The sequence below is a fragment of the Neophocaena asiaeorientalis genome, unplaced genomic scaffold (genome assembly GCF_003031525.2).
Source record: "Neophocaena asiaeorientalis asiaeorientalis breed wild unplaced genomic scaffold, Neophocaena_asiaeorientalis_V1.1 scaffold64, whole genome shotgun sequence".
NCBI lineage: Eukaryota > Metazoa > Chordata > Mammalia > Artiodactyla > Phocoenidae > Neophocaena > Neophocaena asiaeorientalis.
Window position 1 is genome coordinate 5,222,568 of NW_020185334.1, and position 23,420 is coordinate 5,245,987.

Here is a 23,420-nt window from a genome sequence, read left to right on the forward strand (position 1 = left end):
TGTTCAATTGTTTTTTAAAAAAATTTTCTTCCGATTAAAAAAAAATAGTTGGTGTATATTTATTGGAAAAGTTCAATACAAATAAATAATATAGAAACAAATGTCTTTATATAGCAGCCATGAGGGTGTACCCCTCAGATCTCCCTTCAAGAGAGACCCTGTAGTTAGCTGACACCTCCAGCTGTTGCACCTATGGGATCTACCACATTTACATGGAAGCCATGCCCTCCCTGGGATGCTTCTAGCCAACAGCTGAGCACAATTTACTAGAGTGGAGGCATCCCTGCCCGTCACAGGGCTGCTCCATTGGGTTGTCTTTGCTCCTGGGCTGCCTATCAGTCTGGCTGAGACTTTCTCAGAGCAGCACTACAGAATGAGGCTCTTCCTACCCAATCCTCCTTCTGCTCCCCTCTCCTCTCACAAGTGTCAAGCCCGCATCACAGTCCAAAGGCTCTCCCTGCCTACTCCTGCTTCCTCTCCCCTTCACCCACCGCAGACATTTCCTTAAGAAGTCTCACACACTTCTAATTGATTCTTAGCAGTTGCTTCCCAGAGGACCCCAAATAATACACCTTCCTTCAGTCCCTCCCTGCCCCTGCTGTAACTCTTCAGAAGTTAGTAAAAATTGATCTCATATATTGTAAAGGTTGCAGAACATTTTATGCAGAATTTCTTTCCTGGCCATATCATAATTGATTTGGTCAGTCTCCCCACTGACAGACATTTAGTTTCCAGTTTTACACCATTACAGGTAAGGCGTGTATATTTTTCTTCACGGAGTTGTCAGTGAATATCTGTAGCATATAATTCTATGAGTGGAATATCTTGGTCAAAGATGTGTGCACATCAAAATTTGGAGATATTATCAAATTACTCTTAAACTTTGTACCGATCAACAGTGCCCATCTGTAGATTGAGAGTTTCTGTTTTCCCAACATATTCACAGCATTGATTGTTATCAATTAAAAGAAGTTGTGCCAATCTGCTAAAGAGTGGCATCTCATTACTGTTGTTGGGTGAAGCATGGTTTCATTTGTCTACTTGTAAACTGATGATTTACATATTACATCCATTGTTTCTTGTATGTTGTTGTCCTTTTCTTTGATAAAATGCAAGTTCTCTCTGTATTTTAGGGAAATGCCTTATGTCTGTTATCCGTAAGGCAGTTTCCCGCCCCGTCCCCACCTCCCCAGTTTGAGGTTTATTCCTGGAGTTTTTTTATGGTGTTCCATGTTGTAGAAAATTTTATATTTTTATCTTTGACAAAAAATTTCTCGTGATTGTTAAGAATTTTCTAATGTCTTTGTAAGATATACATAAAGAGAAAAAATTCTGCTAAACCTGATTATTATGATAAGAATTCAGAATGGAATCAGGTAACTAACTTGTGGCTAGAATTAAATAAATCATTGCTGTATGATTCTATGTATAAATCAAAGAACAAAAGTTTGGTGTTACCCTTCTAGGTTCCACTGTAGACTAAATATGCTATACTAAAATGTTGGCACTCTGATGTTCACTGCTTTTAGTATTTCCGTAATAATTAAAAGAAAAAGTTCAAATATTTTAAATGTTCAATTTTCCACTTTACAGTGATTTCCCTCAGTTTATGTCCTGTTAAAAACAGCTTCCAGTTATTCAAGGAATTCTCATAATGACTTGGAAATCAATATTGCCAGATGCTGAATTAGGATGGTCAAAAGAAATGGACAATATGGTATACTATTCTCTCATTCTATTTAGGAATTACCACATCAAATTTATGGGAAAGATTGGGGATGAGGAGGAGAATTCTCAAACTCTCCAAAATCCTATCATTAAAAATTCAAACAAATGACTTCTGCCTTCAAAATTCTATTACCCCAACACATATAACAGGGCGTGTAGTACCATTTACTCAACCATGAAGATCTCAACATTTCCATACATTTACCAATCTTTTCAACAGAAAAAGGAGAAAAAAAGCAAGATAAAAACTGTAGAACTCTTACACACATATATGTGCATAACACACATCAATGGCCACCTGTAGATGCACAAATCATTTTTTAATGGAGTTTATTCAGATGAGGAATTGTTCTTACTGAAGAAATCTGAACTTACCTCCTTGTTCATCCAACATAACCAAAGTCCTGATACCAGCATCTTTACTCTACATTCCAATAATGGTAGCAAAGTGGAAAAAGAGTTAGAGAGAGAAAAGAGAGAAAGAGAAATCAGTAAGGGGACAATTAGCCCTAGATATGGAAAATGAAGAAGGACCAAAGGAAAAAGAGGGAGGAAATATGGCGGAGAGTATTAGGGGCTGGGGAGGAACTCAGAGAGGTGGGTCACCTGTGGACTTGCTTCATCAGTGATTCTCAGATAGAAGAGGGGTATGTAGCTCAGTCTCCATGGGGTGGGGCTCGGGATGGGGCTTGGCATGGACTTGAAATACACATACTTAATATTATAGTGTGATTTTATATCTGGAAAATAAAGATGCCTATAGTTTTTGTAACACCAACCACAGAAAGCAAATCTTTCAAAATCTTCAAGACTAAATCTTCTCTGGCAGATAGATCAGAAAGTTTCCCTAGGTGAATTGGGGAGGGGTGCTCTACTGAAAAGATGTGTAAGAATCTTGGGAGTGGTGGTGAGATTTTTAGGTTTATCAAAAAGGATGACAGCTTCACAAAGGTTGAGAAACATAGCTCAAAAGGAAATTCAATCTTCCATTTCTTTCTCTATGGAGAGAAGTTCTGCAAGATTTAGAAAAGGGAATGACAGATGAGAAATAAGGGCTTTTTCTAATGAAATCTGAAATTCTGCACAATAATATGGTGTGAGAAAATAATTCATCCACAAGTTTTACTGCAGTTTTTTTGTTCACCCCTTATGATCTAAATAAACCAAACAGCCCTGAACTATTTAGTGGAGGGGAGTGGGAGTTGGTGGGTGGGAAAAAAGGAGCAGAGATATTTGCATTGCTCATAATCATCATTTCCAGGAACTAGTTATGTAAAGACCTTCCGTTTTATAGGGTGATTATTAATAGATATTAAATGGCCGTGCTTACAGTTTGGATTAATTGTTTTTTCAAGAAAAGCTCATGGTGGTACCTAGAATAAATTCTAAAATACGTCTCTCATGGCCCCATTTATTTTCGACTGACTTACATTAACCTAAGAGAGAGATGTTAGTGGAGGTCAACAAAAGTGTTTTGTTTTGTTTTTTTAAACAGTATTTCAACAATTTAATTCCAATAGTGCTTTCAAAAATAAAATAAAACACTGAAAATTATTTCTGTGAGCTTTTATAAGCTCACCATTTCAGAGAACGTGTGCAGTTAACTCTACCAGACAGAAAAGCCTATTATGCTTGTTTTAAAAAAATTGAATGAAAGATTCTTTAAGTTGTATAGTGCTTTATAATTTTCAAAACTTTCACATACATGATTTCATGTAATCATATAAGAACCCCTTTTTTACCCCTACACCTCTATGGCTCCTTCCCCCTTCCCTCTCCCCACTGGTAACAACTAGTTTGTTCTCTATATCTGTAAGTCTGCTTCTTTTCTGTTTTAGTCACTAGTTTGTTGTGTTTTTTGGATTCCACAGATAAGATATCATACAGTATTTGTCTTTGTCTGTCTGACTTATTTCATTTGACATAATACCCTCCAAGTCCATCCATGTTGCTGCAAATGGCGAAATTTCATTCTTTTTTATGGGCTGAATAGTATTCCATTGTATATATATATACCACAGCTTCTTTATCCATTCATCTCTTGATGGACACTTAGGTCATTTCCATACCTTGGCAATTGTAAATAATGCTGCTATGAACACTGGGGTGCATGTATCTTTTCAAATTAGTGGTTGAACACATTTTGATAAGTTTTAGTTGCAAAGTCAGGATGTAGTTTGGAGAGTGATGGCTCAGGATGACTTCAGGAGTCATTGACAGCACAGATTCTGGAGCTAGACTCTGCCTTGGAATCCTGGTGATTTTCTTTCCTGGCTGCAGGACCTCGGGCAAATGTCTTAATTGCTCTGTGCCTCAGTTCTCTCATTTGTAATACAGCAATCATAATAGTTCATACTTCATTGAGTTCTTATGTGAATTCAATGAATTAATAGGCGGCACATGTTAGAACGGTGCCTGGCCTATAGTTAGCCTTACACCAGGGTTAATAAAGTAAATACCTTCACAAAATGCATCTATAGCAGGATATCTGGGCATACTAAAATATCATCATTACAGACTACCACCAGAAGTTTCTAGACCACTGCTCAAACGTTAATGTGTATATGAATTCCCTGCATAGAAAACATCTTGTTAAAATATAGATCCTGATTCAGTAGGACTGGGGTAGAGACTGAGATTTTTCATTTTGAACAAGATCGGCGATGCTGGCTGGTGCAGGGCCATACATTGAGCAGCAAGATTCTAGACCCCACAAGACATTTCAAAATCTTGTTCTTCAATGTGTTATAAATGGACATTTGTCTACACTAGACTGTATTTTAACAATTTCTATGCCCCTTTTCTGCAAATTTTAGCCATTGTTTATGAGAGGAAATTGTAAAAAGCAGATGGCTCATTCAGGCATATGGATGTGACAATGCAAGTTCCAGTGAGGATGGAGTCATCTCAGAGAGCATCTTCTTCTCTAAGGATCCAACTCAAGGCTATGCACGAGGTTTCTGTTCTGTTCTATTTGGGATGGAGGGTGAGAAACAGGTGAGTGACTTCAGTTTAGTCAGTTCAACTCTCATCTGTTGACCCTTTCTGCTCTACCCATTTATTTTATATAATAAATAAAATAAAGTATAATTTCCTCTGCAAGTATAATTTCCTCTTTGTTCAATTTGGTGCTAAATGTTTCAGTGCTGGAATGATTCAAAGAACCACCAAGAGTTTGCCCCAATTTGGGAGAACAGAAGCAGTGAGCACAGGTCAGAGAGTCAGGAACGCTGGATTATGTTCTTAGCTCAGCCAGTTAATAGTCTTGAGATTGGGGAGGAGTCACTTGACCTTTCAGGATGCTTTCCCATATTTAAGATAAGGATAGAGATGCTAAATAAGATTGGGTAGTTGCTAGGATGGTTCATTCACTCACTCGTTCATTAGTTTGTTCATTCATTCATTCCTTCACTAAATGGTTATTGTGCTTCCACTCTGCCCCAGGCACTAAGGTAAGGGCCAGACAAATGCCTGGCTTCTAAACTGTGCTTCACAGAATGATAAACAGTTTGGTCAAGTGAACAGAGCTGGCATCTGGGAGTCAGTAATTCTGAATTCTAGACTTATCTTTACAGTTCTATTGCTCTAGAGTCATCCGTTCTGTGTCTCAGCTTTCCCAGCTGTCAGATGGGGACAGAAACATCTCCCTCACTTCCCAAGATTTATAAAGACAAAATAAGCTACAGAACCTAAAAGCTTCTACAGGTTCAACTCCACTGGAGGCCATGATTCAAAAACTGAGATAAAGGATTTCATTTGTGTGGAATCTGTCAGTTTAGGATGAGCTGCTATGTTTGTTTTCTTAGATCCTTTTGCTTTTTGTGGAATTCTCAAAAAATTTTTAAATATTGTGGGAGTTGCTGGTGTAAGGGAAATGCTGTAAGAATTCACACTCTGGAATCAGGTAGATCTGAGTTTGAATTTCATCTCTGTCTTTTGTGGCTGTGTGTCTCAAGCAAGTTTCTTAACCACTGTGGACTTCAATTTCCTCCTTGGCAAAATGGAGAGCAAAGCAGTAGAAAAAGTGACTGCAGGGATTAAATTAGATAATAAACTCTGAGCACAGTTGCTGGCATATAGTAGGTTCTCAATAAATAGTAGAACTTATATTTGGCTCCACTTTTTGCTGACAACTTTTATCAAAACAACTGGGTGGTCCTTTGGAGGAACTAGGATGGCAAGAGAGAAGGACAGGGATGCGACAATATCTTGGGGGAGGCAGAATGTTACTTTCTCTGATTCCTTAATGAGTATTATGTTTTAATAGCTAGGAGGGAGAGGAGGTTGTTCTATTTTTGTCTTAGCTCAATTCCTGGTTCCTGTTCAAGATCCCTGGGAAACTTGTCTAACTGTGAACAGGGGGAGTTGGAGATGTCAGTGCTTTTTTAAAATATATTTATTTATTTACTTATTTTGCTGCACTGGGTCTTAGTTGCGGTGCATGGGATCTGCGTTGCAGCACGCGGGCTTGGGCTCTTCGATGTGGCACATGGGCGTCTCTCTAGTTGCAGCACTCAGGCTCTCTAGTTGTGGTGTGTGGGCTCCAGAGTGCGTAGGCACGGTAGCTTCGGCACGTGGGCTTAGTTGCCTCATGGCATGAGGCATCTTAGTTCCCCAACCAGCGATTGAACCCACATCCCCTTCATTGGAAGGCAGATTCTTAACCACTGGACCACCAGGGAAGTCCCTGATTTTTTTCATTTACTTTTTATTTCTCTATTCTTATTTTTTTTCTTGCTGATGATCTAAGACCATGTTTATAGAACATTTTAAAGTCTTTTGTCATCCTGCAATGCTTTTCCCAAAGTCCAATACACCTGAGTTAAAACTAGGCCAGTCCAGACACCCTCTTAACCGCGAGAGTTCCAAAAGATCCCTACAACTGCCTACCTGAAAACAACTGCTCAGCCTGAATTTTCCACCTTTAGTACAAAGTCTGGCATAACAAAGACATAGCTTTAGAATGCTTATTTTCTTCTTGTGGCCAACGTGTTTCAAAAGATAAGTTGGAATGAAAAGAAAAGATGCTGAAACACCCATACATGTTGGGGAGCCCTCAGTAACCACCACTGCGTGAAAGCTCTGTGTGGGGCTTTTGGATCAGCCTGCCCTAGGGCAGTGTGGCTTTTCCTGGCTTTGTTCTATAGCCCAAGGCATTAACATGTAGAGCTCATTTCCTGCAGCTAGTATTAGCAGAGTTAACTTTTTTGTCTGGAATCAAATAGTATTCATGACTCTCCCTCTAGAATTCATTGTCCCTTCCTCTGTGCTCCTGAGGCAGGTGTGGCCTTGAATTTGGAGAGCTATTTTCATATCTGTTTTTCTACATGATATCAATTTTGATCTTCCACCTCCAGCATCAGGCACTCCATAAATATTTGCTGAAATGCATCCATCAAAAGAGCCAGTTCCCAGGCCCAGGCTGGGAACCAAGTGTTATGTGATTTCTAATCTTTTTATGTGTGTATGGTATTCAGCTTTTCTGAACTTTCTCTACTGATCTCTGTGTAACTTTACATTGTCCTTGATACACTGATGATGGCTTCTATTAAAAACCAAGCTTCCATGCCTTCCACTCTGTTACACCTTAAAGTCCATGAGGGATGGCACAAAGTCCTATACATTCCACTGAAAGTGGGATTGTTTGCCTCAGGGAAACTTCACAAGTTGAGTAACCTTTCCTGTCTTTGAGACTGAATTTCAATAAGCATTCAGCTCAATTCAAATTATATGGCACTGATGGACTTTGGGATCATGGGCAAGATCCTAGTATTTCAATGCTCAGATTTTCCAAATGATTTCTGCCCTTGATGAATATTTAATGCTGATTCTCTTTAAAGAGAATTTCCTTCCTGATTGAAAGCAGAATATCATCTGACTGGCCAATGCCCTAGACATAAGGGATGTTTGACCATCAATATAAGATAACCCAGGAGGATATAAGAGCAATCAATCTAGTCTAATAATGCCTTACTCATAATTTCCTAAGGATGGAAAGTCTAATAGCCTCCTCTCATGTGTTAGAGGCAGGAGACAGCATCCATCTGTTTCACCCCCTGTTCTAAGATGCAACTTCATGCTTGATCGAGAAACACTTTAGGAAAAACAAAAATGTAATATTTGAGAATCCTACTTCAATTAATAGAGCTTCTGAGATTTTTTTTTTTCCAGAATAAATTAGAGCAGACACTCCTTTTCCAAGACTGGCCAACGTTGCCTGCAATTTAAGACACAGAAAAAGAAGTCTCTGCGGCCCAAAGACTCTGATGGGGGAGGGGCTAGTTGGGAAAAGTGTGTTGGATGCATTCCTCCATCACTTTCTGTGCTCTAGGCAGTTTTAACATTGCACAGGTGGGCAAACTGGTGATAGATTTTGCAGTTTAGAAACTCCCTTCACATGTGCACACACACAAATGAAAATGAAATATGAGCTTGGAGGCCATGGTTGAAGGTCATAAACACGAATCAAGATAATGATGTCAGCTGTCAGCTGACTTCTGGGCTCCCTTCCTTCCTGTCACGGTGAGAGCTCATGTGTGGATGTTACTCAGATTTGTTCCTTTTACTTGTTCTCATGACAAGATGAGGGGCAACATGTGGATTCTGAAAGCCTCATCGACACTAGTAGATTTAGAATATCTGCCTCCTTTCTGGTCCTCAAGTACTTCTGCATGAGTCCCAGGACAGCACAAAGAAAACATTTCTCTTCATTAAGAGAGTGAAGGTTGCTTTCCTGTGCTGCTGAGGGCCCCTTGCTGGCCCACCTCCTGTGAGGGCCAGTTTGTGCTACGCTGCAGGCTCAAACTGTCATTTTTCATGATAATAGATCTCCTTCAGTGGACACCCCACCCTTCCCAGGGGTCCTCTGAGCTCTTGGTTGCCACCTTCTCCTCCCCGTCCTGTGGCAATTCACAGTTAGCTATATTCCATTCTTAGCTGAGAAGCTGAAGCTGCAGAAGTAAGGGAAAATGTTGGCTTCCATAGTGTAAGAGGCGGCTGCCCTTCCTTTTAGCCTTATAAAATTGACACTTTTCTCCTTTCATGTCATTGCAAAAGCAATTTACAGTAGCATGAGGCAAGTAGGCTCATTTGATCATTCTGCTAGAAAACCCCCAAGATCTCTAAAGATGATAACCACACATGAATTTATACATTGATAAGCATTTTCAAAGCATAGATAAAACAGCATCTCACTGAATAAAAATGATTAGACTTGTTTTATTCAGTTAAGATAAATATAGCTCATCCCATTCTTTTTCCACTTCATCTCTCCCAACGGACAAGTTCAATTAATCCATTTATTCTTCCTGGTTGACTGCCGCTCTCCCAAATTGGAATAAATGAGGTTTATTGCAAATGCCCTTTTGGTTCCATTATTGCTGTCTGCCCTATTTCACCCATTTAAAAATAGTCACGGATTCATTAACCATGCCTTGAAAATGGATGTTAAATCCAGAGTCAGGAATATAAAAGAGCTTCTATATTTACATGACTAGACTTGATGTTTCCCTTTATTAAAGGATTTTCCTATTATTTCATGAATTTTAGTGCCCGACTATAAATGTAACAATTTCTGAAAATTATGCCTCTCTGGGTACATATTTTTTAAAGTGATATATGTAGCTAGATTTAAAACAGAAGGCCAAGATTAGATGTAATTTAGAGGCATCAAAATCAGTACAAATGAGGATTTTATGTAGATAATTCTTTCGCATATTAAAAAATCGTTCTGATTTGTTTTTGTGATTTCTTGGGAACATTTATATACTTGGAAATACCACCCTCTTCTGCTTCTGAGACTAGGAAGATAGGCTGGGCTGGAGGGAGAGTGAATACTTTGATGGCTACCTGGCAACTTAAATATAGCATCTCTCTCATTATATGGCTTTCTGGTAGCTACATCCACACTGGAATCAATGGGACAGTGGTCTAGGGAAAGGCAAAGGGTCTAGGCAAAGAATATGTCAGCCAAAGGGATTAGTTCATCTTAAAATATAGTCACTGCTTACCTCTTCAACCAGTTGTAGCATACGACGGGTGCTTTCCAGCGACTAAGATAAAAAACATAAATATTATGAGTGCAGGATCCAGAGTTCTTGGAATATCAGAAAAACTTTCTTCACTTGGGAAACATAAAGGGTTGTTATCACATGTTCATTGAAGTTTGTAACTGAACCACAATTTCAATCTCTTTCCTATCAGGCTTTCTACATAATAAGATTCCCTAAAGCAATTACATTAAAGCTGATTGTCATAAAATCAAAACCAGATGAAGTTGATTTTGATATCAAAGACAAAGTAAGCTCGAAAAGGTAATTTTGCATGTGCAGGAGGCATGAAAAATTATCTCGAATACTCAGAGGACTAATTTGGCCTCCCTGGACCAGGAATATTGAATTTTAAAGGCAAATATCATTTGTCATGAATTGAGATGAATCTAACTTCGATTTTCTTATAAAGCTCCTAGAAACACAATTGGAAGTTCTTATCAGTACAAATTAAGTTGTTGCCCTAGGGTGGAAAAAAAATCAAACGTGTTTAAACAACTAGTCTATAGGAGAAAGCTATAATAATTATCTTCATCCTTAGATAAGAAAAAATGAATTCAGCACTGGCCCCTTGGACACAGTGTGGTCACTTTTTTCTAAGTTCCTTTTAAATTACTAGAATCCAGCAACCAGTGTGATTTCTCAAAAGCTGTGCTTTTCAATGGCAAACTTATTTTGGACAAGAGTTTGCAGGTACATGAAGCATGTTCACTTTCCTGGAAGCACTGTCCGCAGGCTGCTTTTTGAAATAGAATGGCTGTAAGCAGAGGTATGCCGGTAAATGTTAACAATGGGCTCTCCAGAAAAAAGATGTGTGTGTGTGTGTGTGTGTGTGTGTGTGTATTACAAAGATGAGATATAGGATGACTACCATAAAATTTATAAATAATAATAAAATACACAACACCTTATTTCAAATTCTGTATAGCCAATCGATTTTCACAGAAAGCTTTTGTTGATTTTTGCTGAACTCTTGTGTCCACAGCTAAGCACGCATAAAACAAGAGCAGCTCTGGTATGAACGCTGGTGGATATTTTCATTTACGTGAGTGAATAAAAGGCAAGTGAAAGAATGAAGACATGTTTTGGAACTTTATTCATTTGTCAATGATGCAAGTGGCTTCTCTGCTGAAGAGAATCATAGTTTTCAAATACTGGAAGATTTCTCAATTCTTTTTTGTGTTGCTTATAGTGTGATGGCTGCGGATGTTCATACTTTTAAGTTTAATCTGCATTATTAATATTTTTCCACTTTCTTAAGTCTAGAGGATCAACAAAACAATAGGTCAAGCCCTGATTTGTAGTGTTTGCAGATTCCGTGGTATAAATACTTTTTCCCTCTCTGATTTCTAACTACACCATGGTGTCACTGAAGGTGAACTTGGGAAGGTTCACGGTAACACGCCTCTAGACGGTATCCTCACACTACAGATACAACACATGCCAAGAACTTTGAAAGCATAGAGAGTAGTAAAATCATTAGGACGTATTTATTACCTTTGATTTTAATATGATCTATTCAATTGTCAGTTTATATAATTCAATTTTAATACCACCTTGCAAAGTTCTGGACAATGTAACAACCAGCTCTCAGAATTGAGCCAACTCTGGCACAACGTTGGCTGTAAGACACCCAAAGACAGTGCTTTTCTTAGAGGATCTTGACTTCTCTAGATTTCTAGGAGTTGGAAGCTTGGGCTCAGTCACTGATCTGCATGCAAGTTTTATAACCAACCCATTCCTGTGTGCAGAGCCCTTAGATATATAGGAAATCAAAGTCATACTCCTCCTGTTTTTTTTTTTTTTCTGAGACATGAGAAGAAGCCCTTTTCCCACCTCAACCTGAATAAGACAAACTATGCAGCTCTCCATCTTTTGCTCCCTTCCCAGGTCTCCATCCCTCACCTCATCAGCCAGCTGGTCAGCCCTTCGCTGCATCTCCTCCAGCTCATTGCGCATGTCCGCGTCTTCAGCCATGGTAGGGGTGGGGGTTGGCGGGGTGCCTGGGCTGGAGCGTCAGTGATGGGTTTGGCCACGGAACCTGGAAAGAAGCAGATTTGAACGTGTGAGAGCTTATATGTGTACAGGCAGGTGTGCTCAGCTAGGGGAAGGTCTCAACGGTCCATGCTCTGTCTCCATGACTCATCTTCTGAGCTGGAAGCCGTACCCAGACAGGAGTCCGCAGAATGATGCTCTTTCTCCAAAAGCCACCATGAATACCTATTTGCCTACTTTACAATGGAGATGGATACCTGTCTGCCTATGAAATAATTTTTAAGACACACACCACTCAAGTTTGAAATGTCAGTAGGGAAGGATGTGGTTCCGGGTTAGAATACCTTTAACCTCCCACTTATTTATTTCTATTTTATTTTTTAACAGCTTTATTGAGGTATATTTGGCACACAATAAATCCCATATCTTTGAAGTATACAATGAGAAGTTTTGACAGATGCATCCTCCCAGGAAACCATGACCACAATTAAGAAAATAAACATATCCATCACCCCCAGAAGTTTCCTCATGCCTTTTATAATCCTACCTACCCACCCATCCCATCTCACTGTAGCCCCGTGCCAAGACAACTGCTTATCTGCTTTCTGTCACTATAAATTAGTTCGCATTTCCTAGAATTTTATATAAATGGAAAGATACAGTATGGATTATTTTTTTCTGGCTTCTTTCACTTAGCATAATCATTTTGATATTCATTCATGTTGTAGCATGTACTAATAGTGCATTCCTTCTTGCTGTTGAGTAGTAGTCCATTGTATTGAGGGGCATTTAAAAGCAAAAGACAGAAAATCTTTCGTCTCTTTCAGTCGTTATCAGAGGTTGCCAAGAGGGCTTATGTGGGTGTGCATAGGAATTTTTCTAAAGAAGGATGGGCCCGTGGTCCTGAAATGTGACCTGTGCATTTTTCTGGCTGCTCTCTTGAAATCCCGTTTAGTGCAAATTACAGATAACCAGACTAGGCTCCCTCCAGAGCCTTTCTTTCCCTACCCACCTCCTCCATTCTGGCCACCAGAATATGTACTCATGATATGATGTAGAGTTTTAAAAGCTTTGCGTTTTACTTAAACACAAGTCTCCATTTTAGAAATTAGGGATCTAGGAAACAGAATTTGGAAGAAATTTATACCAAGTCATTCCTAAACTTTGAGATGAGCAGAAACAAAATTCCTATATTCCTCTGAGTGACTGGGATCGGCCCTCCAGGATAAAATGGTGGACCAGAAATGCTGAGTAGATTGTGGGTCGTAGCTTTGATATCAGAAAGACGTAGTTGTACTGCTGGTTCTGGCACTCAGTTGCTGGGTGACTCTGGACAAGTTTATCGCTGTCTCTGAGCCCCAGCTTTCTCAACAGCGTAAGTAATACCAGACTCATTGGCTTGTTGAGGGGCATATATTATAGAAAGTTCTGATCAACCTTGTTTGTAACGATGTGGGAGCTTAATATTCAGAAAGCTTGCTCATTCAGGATAAGCCTGTACCCTTTGCTCAGAGTGAAACAAATCCAGTGTTTGTTAATTAGCTTTCATTTACTGATGGCTGGGCAAGAGGCATGTTGCTGCAGTGCTGATCATCCACGGAAGCCTGAAAACAGGGAAACCAACCGAGTGCCTGAATCTCCAGTCTCCAAGCAACACCTCTCAAAGGATTTCCAGGTGGAGACAAACAAAAGCGCCTTCTCACCCTGTTCTCCATCTTCATATTTTGCTGCTGGGTTCCTTGGCAGAACTTCTTCCTTCAGTCTAAGCCAGCCTATTCCTTTTAATAGGCCAGTTTGTTAGAAGATAGAGGTCTTTGTGCTTTCAGACCTGTAGTGCTGTTGCTGTTTCCCACTCCTCTACGTCTGTTTGCAGATGGATGTGCCCCCAGAAATTCTTAAAGCATTTCCTGTCCACAGGGCACTGTATATTTGCTATAGACAGATACAGGGTGTGGTGTGTTTTCCTGTCTGTAGTTGTTTGTAGAATTTCCTTTGCCTGGAGTTTCCTGTGATAGGGTTTGTGTTTCCTGGACAATATTTTAAAACAAGAAATGATGCACGGGGCTTCCCTGGTGGCGCAGTGGTTAAGAGTCTGCCTGCCGATGCAGGGGACACAGGCTCATGCCCCGGTCCAGGAAGATCCCACATGCCGCGGAGCGGCTGGGCCCGTGAGCCATGGCTGCTGAGTCTGCGCGTCCGGAGCCTGTGCTCCGCAACGGGAGAGGCCACAGCAGTGAGAGGCCCGCGTACTGCAAAAAAAAAAAAAAGATGCACGGAGTACAATATAAAAGTGAATTTGCCTTTGATGGACAGAGTTTTAGGACTACAAGTCAGATTTAATCCATGTGATTAATCTGGGATGACCGTACAGCCCTCATAAAGATGCCTAATTTTCATGACCAGCTGACCAAGGTTCCTAGACTCAGCATCAGCACCGGGCCATTTGCATCAGAGACAGAGACGTCTGAGGATCTGTCGCTGTCGAGGTATGCGGTACAAAGTGGGTTGTCTACAGTTATCCCTTGATGGCAGGTGTAATTTGTAAAGCTCTCATTCTCATTCTGCATCCAAGTCTATTTGAGACCCACATTGGACACACAGCAGACGGGCTCCGGAGAAAACCCTTTCTCCCACATCAAGGGGCTTGCTTATTTACATGAATTAGCCTAAGACTGCTTTCTCACGTAGAATTTGGACTCAAATATGAGGTTAGGGCTCAGGAACAGAAGGTGAGTGTGCATATTTAGGTGTGTGCCTTTGATATACGAGGTTGACAGAGACATGGATGGCTATTATGCTGGGGACATTGGCTGTTAGTCCAAGTGCCATAGGGCAGGAATGTCATGGATAAAGTGTAAGCAGAGTACGCCCTGAGCTAACATCTATTTCTCTTCCTGTTTCACACTTTAATTAAAAGAACAAACCTATATACATCAATACCCATCGGCTGAATTATCATAGAAAGCTGAAACCTACATCTTCGTGTCTCCCCACACCGCTAATCATTTGAACAAGGCTTCTGTAGGACAGATCCCTCTCTTCTTGTAGACCCTGCCTGCTTTCTGGTGGAGATATGCTTTCAAATTCAACAGAAGTTTATTAAAGACTCATTATGTTCAAAAAGCCCAAAGAAGAACACAGGGATTTTATCAACCAAGTCTGACAACTCTCCTTAATTATTAATAAAATCACACTAACACTTAATGAGGGCTACTCTTCGTAGGGCGCTGTTTTCAATGTTTTCACATAATAACTAATGTAAACCTTAAATGACACGTGGTATGCACCCTGTTAGTATCCCTACTTGGTAGATCAGGAAACAGGCTTAGAGGTAACTCTCTGCTGACACACAGATAAGTTTCAGATCATGAGTTTGGGTCATTTTCAAAAACATATTTTCAAAGCATATTTATTCTCAAAGCAAGTTGTGTGGATATTTTGTCTTTTAATTAAAAACTGGAAGTGATTTTATTTTTAGTTTCATTTATATACCGGAAAATAATGTAGTGGTCTGACAGGTACATCTCTTTTTTAATTGAAGTATAGTTGATTTACAATGTTTCAAGTGTACAGCAAAGTGATTCAGAACACATATATACATATATTCTTTATCAGATTCTTTTCCATTATAGGTTATTACAAGATATTGAATATAATTCCCTGTGCTATACAGTGGGTCCTTGTTGTTTATCTACTTTACATTTAGTAACGTGTATCTGTTAATCACAAATTCCTAATTTATCCCTCCACCCCCCTTCCACCTTTGGTAACCATTAATTTTTTTCTATGTCTGTGAGTCTATTTCCGTTTTGTAAATAAGTTTATTTGTATCATTTTTTAAGATCCCACATATAAGTGATATCATAGGATATTTGTCTTTCTCTGCCTGACATTTCACTTAGTATAATAATCTCTAGGTCCATTCATGTTGCTGCAAATGGCATTATTTCATTCTTTTTTATGGCTGAGTAATATTCCACCGTGTGTGTGTGTGTGTGTGTGTGTGTGTGTGTGTGTGTGTGTATACACACCACATCTTTATCCATTCATCTGATGATGGACATTTAGGCTGCTTTCATGTCTTGGCTATTATAAATAGTGCTGCTATGAATGTTGGGGTGCAGGTATCTTTTTGAATTAGAGTTTCTATCTTTTCTGGATATATGCCCAGGAGTGGGATTGCTGGATCATATGGTAACTCTGTTTTTATTTTTTAAGGAACCTGACAAGTACATCTCAAGTATATCCCAACTTTTGATATTATTTATCATCCCTACTTATGTTGTTAATTTCCAATTCTTTTTTCCCTTGCATTTATTCTTACTTTATTTCTCTTTTCTTCCTAAGATGTGTTATCATATTGTTCCTTTTCTATCTTCTTGAATTGACAAAAGATTCATTTTACATTTTTTCTTATTTTTGGTACAGTATACTACTTACTGCTATAAATTGTCCTCTGTGTGTTACTGTGGCCCTATCCTACATGTTTAGGCATATAGAATGGTCTTTGTTATTTATTTCTAAGTAGTTTTAGATTTCAGTTTTAATTTCTTCTATAACTCAAGAGTTATTTGAAAATATGATTTTAAAATTTACATAAGAAGTGTTTTTTTGGTAATTTCTAATTTTATTTTCATTATGGTCAGTGAACGGGACCCACTTGATTTTTGTTTTTTGAAATCTGGTGAGATTTCCTTTGCACCCTAACGTATGACCAATTTCTGAGAATGTTTAATTTGTGTTTGAAAAGAAATTCTATTCCATATTTGACTCTGTCTAGCTACCTACCTACATCAAATTGAGCTGAAAAGGAAGGTGTGTTATTCAAACTCTCTGAAATCCTTACTCAACCTGATCTATTGATTTCTGTATATTCAAATTCTCCATAGGAACTACAGTTTTATCAATTTCATCTTATATTTCAGCCCATTTTTTGTTTTTCTATTTTACAGCTAGGTTGTCATACCAATAGACCCCCAATGGCTACATATTCATGGTGGATTGTAACTTTTATCAGTATTAAAGAATAGTATTGTACCTGTATACCCCATTTCATTATCTTATTTACGTTACACAATTCTGGTCAAACTCAAGGGATTGGAGTATATGTCTTAGCCTATCCCTTTCATCTTCACAAAACAAACCCAAACAGCAACAACAACAAGAACAAACCAGTATCACACATCTAAACTGTGGGAGGTCTCATTTGGCTCATGACTCAGAATCTAACAGAGGGGGTAGCCACCTGTTTTCTCTGGGCTTTCGTCCTCACCCGTAGAAGAAGCCATCTCTTGGATGTGTTTAGAGGAATGTCTCTTTCCCCAACTGTGATGGTACAAGAATGTGATCAAGGATGGGCCTAGCGCTCTTATTTTCACTGGTGAAATTTCTCCTTGAGGTTAATGCAACTGTAAGACTCAAAGTGCTCATTCTTTTTTCTTTTTTTAAAATTTTTATTAGAGTATAACTGATTTAAAATGTTGTGTTAGTTTCTGCTGCACAGCAAAGTGAATCAGTTATACATATACACATATCCACTCTTAAGATTCTTTTCCCATATAGGTCATTACAGAGTACTGAGAAGAGTTCCCTGTGCTGTACAGTCGGTCCTTATTAGTTATCTATTTTATATATGGTAGTATGTATATGTCAATCCCAATCTCCCAATCTATCCCTCCCCACCCCCTTTTCCCCCTGGTAACCATAAGTTTTTCTACATCTGTGACTCTATTTCTGTTTTCTAAATAAGTTCATTTGTACCACTTTTTTAAGACCCAGGCTTCTTAAAGATTGCTCAGAATTACTCATTGATCAAAATCGATTAGGCAGATGGTTCCCAACCCTGGCTGCACAGTGGAATCAATCACAAAGTGCTCATTCTAAGGGAAGGGTGAGCACAGTTACTGCTGCTGAGACAAGTCCCTAAGTTTCCTCAGGCACATCGGAAGCATTATTTATTGTGAATTATCCGAATTAGGCCTAGGTTTGAAGCAGCCTTTCTTGATTAAGATAAATCAACTGCACGTATCCAACATTCTGTGTCACATAACTCTTGTCAAAATATTAGGTGTGGACTTCCCTGGTGACACAGTTGTTAAGAATCCACCTGCCAATACAGGGGATACGGGTTCGATCCCTGATCCGGGAAGATCCCACATACCGTGGAGCAACTAAGCCCGTGCGCCACAACTACTGAGGCTGCGCGCCTAGAGCCCATGCTCCGCAACAAGAGAAGCCACCACAATGAAAAGCCCATGCACCGCAACGACGAGTAGCCCCCGCTTGCCACAATTAGAGAAAGCCTATGCGCATATATGTGTGTGTGTACATATACATATATATGTGTGTGTGTGTGTGTGTGTGTATATATATATATATATATATATATTATGCATAGTAATAGTTTTATTGACAACTTGCTATGTGATAGGAATCAAACCAGGAACTTTATATAAAATTTGAGGGTTTATATAGGATCCCCCAAACCTTTGCTATTCCAAGTGTGGTCCTCAGACCAGCAGAATTAGCTTCACTTGGGAACTTCTTAGAGATGCAGAATCTTAGGCTCCACCCCAGACCTACTGAATCAGATCATCTATTGCACAAGATCACCGAGCATCAGAAGTTTGAGAAGTGCTGCCCTAAATCACATTATCTCCATGTTAAACGAAAAGAATGAAGTAGAAGTTGATAACCAACCAAGATCACAGAGCTGCAGTGGAAGAGGCTGAGAGCCCCACCTTGGGAGCCTGACTCTGCCTGTCCCTCCATCCAGCACTGCATGCTGTTATTTCACTCTGCCCCTTCTACACGACCTGCAGACTTCCAACAGCATTTGCTTCCCAAGAAGCTGAGAGCTCCATGGGGTCATGGGTTCTAAATGTCTCACAACAGAGTCTTGTACTCAGAGGGTGGACAAACTGGCTGATTTCCATGAGATTAAGTATTTCATTCAGAAAGCAAAGGGGAGATGCTTATCAGAAAAAGCACACTGGAGACTTTCCATCTTCCCCAAATAATAGAGTCTGTGAAGGCTAAGACTTATTATTTAAGATCATTAGAGCTCAAAAGGGAGAAAACATTGAGGATTTTGAATACTGGAGACTCTATGGATGGTCCTGATAAATTCTTCTTCTTCTTCTTCTTCTGAAAATGATGATAATTAAAGTTCATGTCTTAATGCTAAAACTAAGGACCTGAGCAAAGAATAATTTTAGCGGGTAACAGGTAGCAAGGTTCTGTTGGAACTTCTATGGTTAAAAATGGCCATTTCTTAAATCTGCTGTGTTCATGGTTGTGTAAGTTCTTCAAAGTGTGGACTGGACTTGGCTCCCTGTGATTCTACCTTGAACATTCTTGTGCATGAAATTCAACGTCCTCTTTTCACTACTGGTTTTAATAAATTTCTTAGTTGAATGAAAAGAGCATCTTTCAAATATGAAGAATAAGTGGCTCGTGAATGAACTGATTTACTATCTTACATACATTTTATGTCCATTATGTGGTTCACAGATAAGTCTCAAGTGACTTAGGGCTTCTCGGTAGTGTGGTCTGAGGTCTCCTTGCATCTAAAACTTTTTAGTTGCTTATTAAAATACAGATTCCCAGCCACACCACCAATGAAAAGAGATCTATGAAGATGGGGCTGGAATTTGCAGTTTTGACAAAACCACAAGTCCTTCTTATGTGCCCAGAATGGGAGAATCCATGTGCAGCATCACGTAAGGCCAAAGGGCTTTGCAAGTATCCAGTGGGCTGACAGTCCTATGATACAGCCATCTAGAAATGCAAGTACATGGTTGTCCAGCATTTAGGAGGCCATCTTGATCTGAGATGGTAGCCTTCTTTTCTCCCCACCATGTTCTCCTCAATATTTGATGGCATAGTATGTGCTGGGTTAAACACCATGAATGCATTCCCTATAAAAGAATTTTGCTTAAGAACCATCTCAAGTGACAAATATTTCAACCAGCTCACAGAATTGTCATTGTCTCCCTTAGTGTTTCTGAGTGATGGCACTGACCACCATTAGAGCCCAATTCTTTTCAAACTTGGCTTATTTATTTTCTAAACCACTGCACCCCACCCCATTCCTAAATGGGACTCTATGTTTGTACATCTGGATATATAAACAGATACAGTCCTGATCTGGTTTCTTTTGATAAGGTAAGTCCAGCTTCCCCAATGAGCCCCTTCCCTGGGCTATTCTGGGATTAATGACAGCATGGCTGACAGGCAGCTTTGCCTTGGTTTTTGCTTTTTACTGACCTGGGTCAGGGGTGGCCTCTGGCATTTCAATGCAGCCAGCTTTGGCATCTCTTAATTGCAACAGGGCAGCCAGCCACAACCAACACTGATTATGCCTAAATTTCCCCTTTTCAGAAATGCCAGTGTTTCCTTTGTCTGTTTTGCAAATGTGGCCAAATGGTTGTTTAGCACTGAGGTTTGTATTATGCAGCAGTTCCTGATTGTTTACTTGGGAGCCAAGCACAGAGGACTCACTGACCAGAAGAGAGGGAAAGGCAGAACTGAACCTCATCTCATTTACCCTGATCATAGTCAAAGCCAACCAGAGTAACTTGTTCATCCATTTAACCAATATTTACTGAGTGCTATGGGTTAGTGCAGCCACATCTGGCTTGCAGCTGGAGGGGAATGGCTGCCTCTAAAGGGTGGCCATAGGAGCTTGAGCTGGAAGCCTTTGCTTTCAGTTCTCCTCCTCCATCTTGCCTTAAGAGAGAACTGATGAAAATGTTTGTATCCCAAGGTACCTGGCTTGGTTCCTGAGGGAAGAATGATATCCATGTAAGACTAACACTTGGCCACATGAAAAACAAAATGCCCTAAATAAAATGATTCCACTCAGGAGTGCAAGAACATATAGAATCCAAGACCAGGCAGAAATACCCTCCTTCTCATCGAAACAAAGTCTTTTTGTGCCCACATGACCAATCAACAGAAGGAAGCTGCTGTATGTTCCGGCTGCTGATAACTTGCTTTCAGTTGTAGATGCTGTTGGTGCTCTGCTTGGCATCCTCAGGATTTCCCTCACTTGGTTCCATGGGGTCATCCCCCAATTTCCACATATTTTACTCTGACTCATGCATGTGACCCTCTTTGTAAAACTGCCTTAATGCTGCTTCACCTGATCCACTGAGAGCTGCAAGTCCCTGGGTCTCTCCAGGGCAGACCCATAGCTGGTGACCTGCTGGCTCAGGAGTACAGAAGCCCAGCTTTTTTTTTTTTTTTTTGCCTTAAGGTGAGACACACCATGAGATGCAGTGGACACTCCGAAAGTTCTCTCGAGGTCATGCCAAAGCTAGGACCTCGCCTGCCATTGCTCTACTGCCTGGCTTCCTCTCCGCCTCGCTGTCCTCTTCCTCCCTCTCCCTTTCTGGTTTCTCCTGGTAGTGCCTTCTTAATAAAACACTTGCACACAAATACTTGTCTAAGGGTCGGCTTCTCAAGAACCCAACCTAAGACAACTTCCACTGGCTTGTGAGCTATACTTTATCAGGTACAGATGATTGCAAATCAGGTACTGAAAGAATTAACAAATCACTGTATTAGGAAAGGTTGGGGGAGAACAAAAATTCCCTGTGTTCCCAGCCCTGCCAAACAATACGGGAAGTCCTGGCTGGACTTCATTGGATTTGAACACTCCACATCCAAAATATCACAGAGTGGTTAGACTTGAGGGTTATTGGAGCATCATCCTCACAGAGGGAAGGGAAACTCAAGGGTGGAGTAATTTGTTGGTGGCTGCATCATCACTTCTTTTAACTTAAGAGCTAGGGTTCATCTTAAGGTATCACTGAAACAGGAAATATCAGAAAACTCAGGAGGGAGGAACCTGTCCTGTCTGTGTACATTGACTGTTTTCAGAACGTAGAAACAGTAGTATGACCAAGGCCAATATGCCCTGTGCTCTTTTCCCACTGTTGATTTGACGCAACCACTCTTTTTATCTGCCATGATATCATCACTCCACTAGCAAAACCCAAACTCTAGCTTCTTCTGGCTTAGGTCTTTTTGGTGGGTACTGGTCTTGGCATAGAATGTTTTCTTTCCTCAATTGAAAGGAGGCATGTGAGCTGTATGCGGTTTATCAAAGAATCAGTAGTGTTTGCATTGCTAAACTAATTGAGTTTCAGCATTTTCTGTTATTTTCCTTCCTCCTGGAGACATGACAAATAGCTCAACAGGCAAATGACACTGGTTACCATGATCTCTGTTTTCCTAGGAAAGGTACTCATGGTGAAGACACCCAAGGCCAGGTCCTCCATATCACAGACCTATTATCCTTGTGAATAGTTTATCCAAAACCCTAGGCTTCCTGTGCCTTCACAATTTAAGCAAAAATGCACACCAGGTTATTAACTTGATCTTTTTTAAAAATTGATTTTAATGGACTCACCTTTCAAACTTAGCCTTGTTCTAAGTAATAATGTCTCTAAAATCAGAAGTTTTGTATTTTCTTTAATAGACATTAAAATAGACACATGACTATTAAAATCTTAAGGAACAAACGTTTTTCATCATCGTCTTCAGCTCACTTGGGGAGCCATCAAGGGTGTGTGTGTGTTGTCTTTGGGAATTCACTCACCCACTCACATTCTTTTCTGTATTTCCACATGTCTGACCCACGTAGAGGGGTCAGAGTTAGGCAAGAGAAGCTTGGCAAAAAGGGGTTCTGAGTTTGAGCAAAACCGGAGCATGGATGTAGAGTATTTGGGGTGTGTGTGAGTGTAAGTGTGTGTCTGTGTGTGTAAGTACCTTTATCCTGGAATCAGGGAGCCCACAGAACAAGCGATATCTATCAAAATTCATACTCATTAATTTGTGGTTCACTTGAAGTTGGGAGGAGTACAGGGTGGTCAAGAGCTTTGACATATTACAAAGGAAGGTATGAGGATGTTTAGCTGGGAGAAAAGAAAGCAGAACAAGACTTAATGGTTACCACAAGGAAGAGACATGATGACTGTCTTTGTGAACCCAGAGGCCCACCTTCCTGAAACAGCTACTACAAGTGTTTCCGTGTCCTTTATCTGTGATCTACTGGGAGGTTTGCTAATTAACATAATGGATGTTAGGGATGCTTTTTAATTGGTGAATTGAGTGTTCAAAATAGGGTAATTGGCTAGAAATGTAGGCACTAACATCCCACTTAATATGAATAGTGTGTGTGTGTGTGTGTGTGTGTGTGTGTGTGTGTGTGTGTGTGTACTCACTCAGTCCAGACCTACTCATTGGCTTAAGGCTGCAGTTTGGTCCTTGATTCTGTTATGGTTAGGGAATTGTCTTGCCCACTGATTCTCATCTGGAGAGCTTACTAAAACTCAGCTTGTTAATGCAGTATGTGATTCCAGAACAGGGTCTGATAATTTACATTTCTAAGAAATTCTCAGGTGATAACTGTTGCTGATGGTTCACGGAACACTCTTTGTGAATCACTGTTGTGGTCTGACTATAAGGTCACCTGAATCCTCCTACTAGAATATTTTTGCAGCTTCCCTAATTAAGCCTTTTCTGCAAGGTTCTTACTGGAGTGTCAAAAAGAACAGAAAGCTGGGACATTGTACTGGTAGAACAGGTTGTCCAACTAGGATTGTGTTTTCTTTCTAATAAATATTTGCATGAAGGGAAGAC

The 23,420-nt window shown here is 40.0% G+C and overlaps 1 protein-coding gene across 2 annotated transcripts in view; it reads right to left on the reverse strand.

The window, feature by feature from the left end:
* SNAP25 (synaptosome associated protein 25) overlaps positions 1-23,420 on the reverse strand; it is a 79,574-nt gene that overhangs the window by 18,053 nt on the left and 38,101 nt on the right. For both annotated transcript variants that reach the window (XM_024735442.1, XM_024735441.1), the window contains exons 2-4: positions 11,682-11,817; positions 9,738-9,779; positions 2,104-2,152 (exon numbers count right to left, since the gene is read on the reverse strand). In XM_024735442.1, coding sequence (XP_024591210.1) covers positions 2,104-2,152; positions 9,738-9,779; positions 11,682-11,753 — 163 coding nt within the window. In that variant the 5' untranslated portion in view covers positions 11,754-11,817. The remainder of the gene's footprint in view (positions 1-2,103; positions 2,153-9,737; positions 9,780-11,681; positions 11,818-23,420) is intronic.